Consider the following 9,927-nt stretch of genomic DNA (forward strand, 5'->3'; position numbering starts at 1 on the left):
GCACAAAGACCGGAAGCAAATGGCTCCAGCCAGCACACTGCCCCCAACAAGCGACAAAACAACACCAACATTTTCCCATTTATATGTTGTGATTTGTAGTCACACCGTGTACAAATAAAAAGGTCATATGAGACACAAAGGCGAAGCACTGCTACTTGGGTGGAGTGATTTGCTCGCATCACTCTGCCCAAGTAGCGGTGCTTCGCTTTCTGAGAATATGGTTCCCAGTGTGTATATGGTTAAATGGTTGGTTGTGTCTCATATGACCTTGTTATTTGTACACACTGTGACTATACAAATCAAAACATATAAACATATAAATAGGAAAATGTTGGCGTTATTTTTCACTCATTGAAAGCAGTATGCTAGCCGGAGCCATTTGCTTCCATTCTTTGTGCTGAGCTAGGCTAGCGGTGATTGCGTCAGACAGAGTTATGGGACGCACGGAGATGAAGAGGGCATGCAGGACCCATCCAACTCTGGGGGATACGGTGAACAAGCTAAAGTCCCCAAAAGTGGCCGCGTTAACTGACAATATTTTTTTAAACATACAAAATAAGCAATATTTCAATAAAAAAAATTTAACCCACTAAACGCAATGAATAAACAAAAATTTTAAAGAACACAATATGAAACGAGCAAAACATAATAAGAATAATAACAATATATTTATATAAGAGCATACAGATTTTAAATACAAAACAGAATGAGCAACTTTACAAAATTAGACAAATGAGAACCAGGGTTGTATGTGCTATAAAACTTTTCGATATGTAACTGGGAAAAAAATATTTTTGTGCATTGCTGCTTTATATAGATAAAAAATCCCACGGACATGATATATTTGCAATTATAGAATGACCCACAAACATTATCATTAAAACCATTATGTTCTCCATTCTCTGCATATTTTCTGTATTGCACAATTTTAAATGGGATAGTAAAAAACACTTTTATTTACTTGTTTTACAAAAACAAAGAACACTAACAAACAATACAACCATAATAAACACTTTTGAGAGCATTAACACTATCTTTTCATAAGAAAATAGTAATGTAAATAGTAATTCACTATCTTTATGATGATAAACTCCTATAACACAAGTGCAACATTAACAGATTATTTTAACACTGATGCTGGAACCAACAGTATGGAACACGGTCATCACCATGGTAACAGCAGACAGAACACATAAATATGACACACTGATTGATTATAGCAAAAAGCTGTATTGCTAAAGACATGTAACATCTGAATGTAACTAATAAAAAAAAACATGCACGGATTAAACCAGGTGTAAAAGGGACTGTAGGCTTTTTATAAAATAGCATGCAAGAAATGTCTCTACTACTAGACAGATATCAGGGCAGATGTCCTAAATAAAACCATCTGTCTTTGCAAACAATCAATGCCTTGTAAACAGTGTGAACACATCTGTTGTTAAGAAACTATTTTAAAGTCAACCAAGACAGTCTGCCTGTCAATCATTTTGAAAATTGCTTTAGTTTTGCTGACATGTACAGAATGGGATTTTTGTTGGTGGAGAAAGTCTTGTTAGGTGGCTGAATGTGTAGGAAGTTGACGTAACTGGTAATATCATTTACAGCTCCTTGTGGAATGTCAGTGGTGTCAAAAATAGCTTTAGACTTTGTGTAGAGGATTGAAGTGCACTATGTGGGTTCAAGGCTATGCTTAATATGTTCTTAATGTGAAAGATAAATTTAGGACACTTCCTAAACACATCATTTGAAACATATCAGTGAAATACAGATAAAAGAGCAAAACAAGAACAGCTTTTCCAATGTCAGAATACTATTCAGTTTTGAAGTGCATAAAGTTTTGACTGTCTTCATTGGCATATAAAGCTGGTGAAAACATTTTTTGGAAAACAAAACATCTTACATTTACATTCCATCAAGAGTTCATAGGGACTACTTTAATCCCATGGGCATTAATGTAGGTGAGCAAAACTTTGGCTCTTCTCTCAATTACGTCTATGAGTTTTTCAATGCCTTGACGGCCACCCTGACTCTCCCAGTACTGCTGATCTAGGAACAGTGACTGCAAAAGCTTTTCCCTGAGACGTTGAGACCTCAACACTGATACAGACTGATCGGGTAGCCTGATAAAGAATATTGAAAGCATATTAAAATACAGCTACATACAAATTCAATAAGCTTTAATTACAATTCATCTTCATCTATGACTTCATCTTACATGGGTTTACATGAATAGCACTTTTAAACTTGTTTATGAAGGAGAAAAAAACTTTTATGATGGAAATAATTAGTGCACTAATAATAACTTCTTGTTATTGGTTGTTAATTTAGTTATACCTTAAAAAAGAACACTCCATAAAATATTGTATTGTATATATTGATATGAAAACGTCCAGAAAATCTACAAGCTGTAAAACTAAAGCACACCAATGGCAAACCATTTCTTCTGGTTTATGGTATTGCACATGTGAGCTTGTATCACAGAAGTATCACATTAGCAGCATTGCCAGCAGATTCCCATAGATCAGATGGCACGTGTCAGATTGTTTACGTACTGTATGTGTTACTTACGTCATCAATGGTGTTGTGGAGGTATTGGCTTACTGAAAGTCCAAATTTGTGGCCTCACAGTAATAAATACAGAGCTGCAGAGTTACTTTGATTAAATTGCAAATTAGAGTTGTCACATCAGATAAAGATGCTGAAAATAATTGTTTATTATAACACACATATTTATCTATTTAAATGGGTACATTTCATCGACTTCTATTGTTTTTATAGAGCACTTGATATACATAACCTAACCCTAACACAAAACTTTCTGCATTGTTACAATAAAAAATGATGTCCCTAAATGAAGGTTTTGCTCCGTTTTTTCATTTGTTTGAAAATATAAGTTTGGACTTTCAATTAACCAGCATCTTCACAACAACGTGGAAACTAAGACAATTTTAGAGTGCATACTTGACACAGAATCATTATTAGCCTAATGAAGATTAAGAAAAATCTATATTTGAAATTTGAAACTGTATGTTTGTTGTAGTTGCAGTTGTAGTTACTCACTCTTTAATCCCTTCTAGGAGTTTGAAGTTCAGATTGTCTTCATCTCTGTCAAAGTAGCCCTTGTTGTTCAAGAAAACCAGGTGGTGTGGATCATGTTTGCGATGGAAAATGTGTGTCAGCTCTACCCTATCCTTGTCTTTACATTCTTCATGGTGACCAAGCTTAACGCAGGTGTCCTGAGGGCGGGGCTTAAACCCACAGCAATTTCTATCAAGCCGTCCATAAATCTGAAAAGAAAAACAATTCTTCCTTAATTTGTTATTAATATAAATATTCAAAACTATTCAGTTGTTTTTCTGAATAATGTTGCTTATCTACAAAGTTCCAGTACAGCGTACTTAAAAACTCTGAGTACCTGCAGGAGGAAATCAAAGACTACCAGCCTGCTCCATTCATGATGATGTATGCTGGTGCATCTCCACTCTGCTTTAGGGACGATTCCTCTATACCAGCACATGTGCTTAAGAGAGACTTGGTATGAGCCCCAAGTCAATCTCTCAGAGGGTTGATCTGCATCGACTATTGGGCTTATAGAAGAATCCCACAAAACTACTGGACAAGACTGACCATCTGAAAAAAAATTGTGTGTGCATTTAGTAAATTACCATCAACATCAATTGTTTCATTATTTACTTGTGTCAACTAGTTGTGTAAAAAGAAGGAACATGTATATTGAGCAATGATTGGAGAGTCTGGCTTGTAATCCGATTGTAATCCTAAAATTATTGTTTATTATAACACACACATTTATCTTTCTAAATGAGGACATTTCATAGACTTCTATATTTTTTTTATAGAGCACTAGATATAAATAACCTAACCCTTACACTAAACTTTCTGCATTTTTAGGGGTGCACCGATATATTGGCCGATGATGCTTGCTATGCTTCCCAATGAATTACTCATGTGTTAATGGCTTGCCATCCGAATGTTGCTGGTGCGATTATCACGACTGGCAGACAGCTACTGCGGTGCCTTTGAACAAGGCACCATATACCCAGTTGCTCCCATGGCACTGCAGTGAATGGCTGCCCACTGCTCTGTGTGTGTATTTACCATCACTGGGATGGGTTAAAATAAAATTTTAAGTATGGGATACCATACATGACAATCAATTCAATGCAATCTCATGGAAACATAACTTGGAAAATGTATGATATACTATAATGTAGGTTAAGTCAATTGGCACTACAAGAGTGTTTGGGTTCATTTATTTCATTTATTAATTGTATCGTCTATTTAATTTCCGCTAACAGACCAAATTTTGCCTTGTTTTTGCTTAGACATCTGGGCTGTGTTTCGAACGTCTTTTAAATGAAAACTTGCTTTCTGGGTCCTAATCACCCTGTTGAGGCTTATGTACAGTAAGGTTGATGGGCTGTTGAATTATTCTAAAATAATGCACACCCAAGGTGTTAATGTGGCAGGACGTGAAGCAGATTTTGACATTTGATCGGTCAAGTGTGCATTTATAGAAAAATAATGCATATCCGTGGAACACTTCTCAACCAATCAGAATAAAGCATTCAACAGCCCCATGGTTTAATTTGTGATAACCCTACTGAAAAATCCAGCTAAGACCAGCATCAGCGGGTCTCCCAGCTTGGTTTTAGTTGGTTTTGCTGGTGTAGCAAGCTGGTCTAGCTGTGTTTTTGTCACTTGGAAGACCAGCTGACCCCCCAGCTTGCAGCTTTGCCAGGCTGGGAGGACCGCCACCTTAAACCAGCTACCAGCTTATACTGGTCTTACCTGGATTTTTCAGTAGGGAACACCTGTCTGGATGCTCAATCTCTCTTTTATTTCCCACCTACTTGCTTTATGAGTAAATAAATGGGCATTACATTTTTATTTGGAATATTGTATCCGCACAAATTCAAACTGGCAGAGACAGCTGAGTGATAGCCTCAGTATGCAGTGCTCTCATGGCTGTTTTGTTTGATAACGAAGTCGCCACTGACCAATCAGAATCAAGTATTCAAGAGCTCGCGTAATAGGCTAAACACGTATGAAACATAACATAATACCCTAATACCACAAACATACAATAACTAAACAAGTAACAATCTACCTCCAAGAGAATGAAATCTTCTACTGACAGCAGGTAAAGTCCTATTGAGTCCTAAGACTCGGTCCAGATGAAATGCGAAAACCTCACTCATGTCCAAGGGTCGTTTAACAACACCGTTACATTTGTGACACTCATTGGCACGCGTGCGGTTTGTCTCACTTTTGAATAAAATGAAAGAAGAACCCCGACTTGTCACTTTTTCAAAATGCGTTATTGTACTATCGGCTAGAAAGCGCATAGTGCTGATATCCTCATTGCTGAACCACGGAGGAGCGCGTTGACTGTATATCCTAATCGATGAATGGTGACTGTTATCACCTCTGTTCACTTTAACAAACCGGTCGGAATATCCCAAATATGTCCGTGATTTGTCGTTGGTGTTTGAATTGTCCTTATTCGCTTTCTCTTGTATGCCATCCTGTGCGTCCCGGTGACTCACTTTAACTTTCTTTCTGCGGAGTTTTGGTCGCACCGTTCCCCTTATATTAGCCGGTTTGTGCCTTTTCGATTTCAGCGTTATGTACACCACATTAGACCGAGTCGGGCTGGACGATTCATTTGCCTCATCACCCCTGACTCCATCAGTAGGGTCCTGATCAATTTTACTCTGGGAATACACGCTATCACCAGTCCAGAGACCATGTTTGTCTTGGTTAGTGCGAGGTACAGTGAAAAACAAATAAAAAATGCATACAAGTGCTATAATCCAGTATTTCCTAACGGAAGAATATCTCTTACAGTTGCATATTCTCAAACACGATATGGTCCAATAAATCGGACAGTTCCCGATATTTCCAGAATGGGTCGAGTATGTATCCATTGGACCGAGTTTTGCGCATGATTAAATTTCCGTTCACGGTGTCATGTTGGATGTCACACGGCGTTAAGTTTATGGTAAAAACGCAAATCCGTTTAGCCCAAACTCTTAAATGAATGACGACAGCTGTACCGGTGTCAGATCAGCTGGCATGTCCCTTATCCGCCACATCCAGACTGTGAACGGAACACGACAAGAGAACAACCTTTATCCTATAAATCAATCAATTTGAGTCTATGATATGTATTTTTTTACATTAACTCATCACAAAATAATCAATTTAAACTTGTTTAGCAACTTATTTTAAAATGCAGTAAATTAAAAATATTTTACAACGCCAATTTGATTATGCTTTAAAAATTAAGACGTCAACTAAATATTTTAGTGCACGTGTTTAATTGATCCCCGATCTAAATATTTTTGGTTGTAAAAGTGTAAATGGTCATAATGGGATTATATGGTTATAGAGCTATTTCAACTCTGAAACCCCTTATTTGCATGCAATTATTTAGCAGATTTTTTATCTAAAGAGACTTACAAATAAAGAATATCACAAATTTTTAATACAAGATTGCAGGACAAGAGTACAAAGTCTTAAATGTGCATGGAAAACAGGAAAGAAGATCATTAACCATTAGGTCTGCCAGGAAACAAACAACAATAGCTTGTGTTGCCAGGAAGAAGCTGTATGTAAACAAGCGTTGTTTTGACAAATGCATTTATAAGTGAAATCAATTTACAGTGAAGTATAAATATAGCAGTAAATGTAATGATATATTGTGCTCTCCAAGAGGATGAATTTGTTTTAATTCAAATAAATAAACGTGTGACATTACACAACACATTTTGACAGCAATTACATTTAGATAAAGGTCTATTAGCAGCTGGGGAAACAATATGTCAGATGATAAAACTATTAGGGGTTGCAAATCTGGGATGATTTTTTGTTCAAAACGTATTCCGCCATCGCCACCTTGTGGTAATACAATGTACAGACTCAAATCTTTGAATACGCGGTTAAGCAGGAGCCAGCCAAGACAGCAAGAGATGCAAAAGCAAACATCAGCAAGTTCCCGATACCCTGAGGAAATACAATTACACATTTTAAGCATTTACTTCATCACTCTTGCTGGTAATGAATCAGCAGAACAAAAAAAGTAACACAAAGGCATGCAAGGGTTGATTTTCTTAAATCTAAAATTAAAATGCATAGTCACAGTTTACGAGCAAAGCAAAAAGTAATTACAGACATTTTTCTTGCAAAATGCAAGTTGATGCGTTATAGTTAAAAACACCATCTAAACTACTAAATGAAAATGTAACTTATGTTACCTACTTTGACCTCTTTAAATACCACACTCCCCCAGAGAGCAGCTACTAAACCATAACCCTGAAACCAAAGCATTTGATTATATAAAATATTTATTGCAAAATAAGACAGAATGTCATTTGATTATTTTGCCAGGACATTCCACAATACTTACAGCATTAATTATAGGGAATGTGATCACTGCACCAAGGTAGTAATTTGCTATAAGCCAGGCATATGTGGCCAGTCCCCACATCAAACCACTTAAGAAACCTGAATAGAAGATCGCACATAAGTAAGAAGAACCCAATAAATATGTAGAAAAGGTGGAAATATGTGGTCAGATAGTTTGAATTACATTAAACATCTTATGTGGTGGAATTAAATATTCAGTATAGCAAATAAGTACTGTATTTGTTCAGCAAAATACTCATTAAGAGTACCGAGCTACATTAAATTTGTGATGTATGAGCAACATTACCAGGCAAGATGGCTCTGGGGTAGATCCGAGGCCGGTTCCTCATGGCTGCACAGTAAGCAAGAAAATAAACCGTGCTCGTGAGGAAAATTCCACTGTAATGGGCAAAGCAGTAGTCAATTTCTGTAATGGATCACAAAGCTTGTTAGAATAGGCAATAAAACGCTTAGTATAGAATTGTCTGTCAGTCGAATCACTTTATAAACAAACATTCTGTCATGCAAACATACATACCATTTTGACTGGAACCAGTGAACATACTGGAATTGGTTTTGGCATGGACTTTAATATAGAAAACAGGCACGAAAGAACAGCCATAAAGGACACCTGAAAATACGGCCAAGATGCAGCCACTAAACAAAAGGGTAGGGCAAAATTAAATTTTCACCTGCCATTAAATCTAACAAGTGTCACAGTGTTAAGCATCTAAAGGTGAACAAAACAGGACCAAAAATAAGGGTAAGAGACAAAAGAAACATGTAGAGCATGTATGTTAGCAACTATCCTATTACATTGTGCTGCTTTTTCCAGTACAGTACAGGAAAACATCATAAAGAAATAATACAATTGGAAAGCCTACAAATACTTACAACACTCTCTTACTCCTTGGTGAAATCGTCTCCACCCATGAATCATTGGTGCTTGTGCTGTCAGGATTAAACCTCTAAAGACACACATTAAGCAAAAGCCAAATGTGTGTATCCAATACAAAAAGCATGAAACATGACACAAAAGCTTGAGGACACACTCACCCTGTCATCAATCAACTAAGGCATGGTTTCAGTAGATGAAAGTTTCTGAACATCACTTTTCACAAAGAAATATATGATGGCACTGAAACAAAGGCATAAATGTGTTACGGAATCCCAAACAGATCCAAAGGGGTTTCGGCACAATAAATAAAGCCAGGAATGTCTTTATTCTATATCCTGAAAAATCAGATGGTATGAGGAATCCAATAAAGCCTCACTTCAGGTCTTATAAATCTGTTTCTCTTTGCCTTAAACAAAATATTATATTTTATATTATATGGTAAGCGAGCAACAGCAGCACTTTGATATCCTTGTGAGATAAATCTGCTAGGTGAATGAAGAATGGATGAATAATACATGTCCATAACGTCTTCCCCCTACCTGAGCAAACAAAGGCCAGCTCCACAATAATTAAGTATTGGTTTGGATATTTCCTCTGGATGCAACCCAAACCAGCCATACCTTAAAAAAGATACAATTTAAGAAATTAGTTCATTTGTATAACAATTAAGTGAACAAAAAGTGCCACCACTGCCCAGCATAGACTAGACTAGTAAGATTTAACATCAGAAATTTAAACGGTTTAAAAATAGGTTACCTTGAGCTTGCCCATCCCATTAGCAAACCACTGGATCCCCAAAGCAAAATTCCAAGTCCAAGGCCAATAAACTTCACAACTGGGACAGCTGTTATATTTCCTGAGAGAAAATCCGGGTTACCGCAAAAACAGCCACATATATTAAACAAATGCTGATTCCCTCACACGCTTTACCAGTGGCCCAAATTGCTCCACCGAGCATGGCTGCTGGATGGGCTCTTGATGGGTGAAACAACATGTCAACAACCAGCCCAACAAACCATATAGCCGAGCAGCATACCCACTGGAAAAACATTCCTGTAAAGAGAACAGATTTAAGACACATGGCACAAATGATGGTTTGGAGGATAAGGGAACAGGTAAACATCTCACCATCTCCAGCATCTATCGTTTTAACAGGAACAAAATTACTCCCATACAACAGCATTGAAAACACACAGGCCACATAGCCGTAAGTTTGGTCTGTCCTGTTGGATTCATTAGAGGACTCATCGGTGCTCGTGATTGTGCGAGGAGACTCTAATAAAACAGGATAAATGCATCAGTCATAAATAAATAGATCAGTAAAAATTGTCTATTTAAACTATATTAACTGACTGTCAACTAAGATTAGGCACATCATCAGTTATCAAAACCATACACTCATCTATTAAAGTATTTTACATTCAATCTACCTTCAGCTGACAATGGGTTACAGCGTGTTACAATAACAAACACAAATACAGCTATTAAAGCCATATCAGTGTCCTTGTATTTCATCAAAGTTAACAAACATTAGTTATTGTGGCAATGAGGTCAAGTAGTTTGTTGTTAACCAGCTGTGGTTAATTGGCTCAAGGTTC

General features: G+C 36.9%; 2 protein-coding genes across 2 annotated transcripts; both read right to left on the minus strand.

The window, feature by feature from the left end:
• Positions 1-649: 649 nt before the first annotated feature.
• On the minus strand, positions 650-6,133 carry gask1b (golgi associated kinase 1B). Its single transcript, XM_055177722.2, has 4 exons — positions 5,132-6,133; positions 3,419-3,633; positions 3,064-3,290; positions 650-2,123 (listed from the first exon to the last, which is right to left on the minus strand). The coding sequence occupies exons 1-4, from the start codon at positions 5,949-5,951 to the stop codon at positions 1,916-1,918; spliced, it is 1,470 nt and encodes a 489-aa protein (XP_055033697.2). The 5' UTR covers positions 5,952-6,133; the 3' UTR covers positions 650-1,915.
• A 360-nt stretch (positions 6,134-6,493) lies between these two features.
• tmem144b (transmembrane protein 144b) lies at positions 6,494-9,922 on the minus strand. Its single transcript, XM_055177723.2, is given in 12 exon segments — positions 6,494-7,029; positions 7,281-7,338; positions 7,433-7,530; positions 7,739-7,858; positions 7,970-8,088; positions 8,326-8,399; positions 8,488-8,569; positions 8,869-8,949; positions 9,086-9,185; positions 9,260-9,382; positions 9,458-9,604; positions 9,760-9,922. Coding segments are annotated over 12 exon segments (1,437 nt in total). The 5' UTR covers positions 9,845-9,922; the 3' UTR covers positions 6,494-6,679.
• Positions 9,923-9,927: the final 5 nt, after the last annotated feature.

Source organism: Misgurnus anguillicaudatus, chromosome 16 (assembly GCF_027580225.2).
Source record: "Misgurnus anguillicaudatus chromosome 16, ASM2758022v2, whole genome shotgun sequence".
Lineage (NCBI taxonomy): Eukaryota > Metazoa > Chordata > Actinopteri > Cypriniformes > Cobitidae > Misgurnus > Misgurnus anguillicaudatus.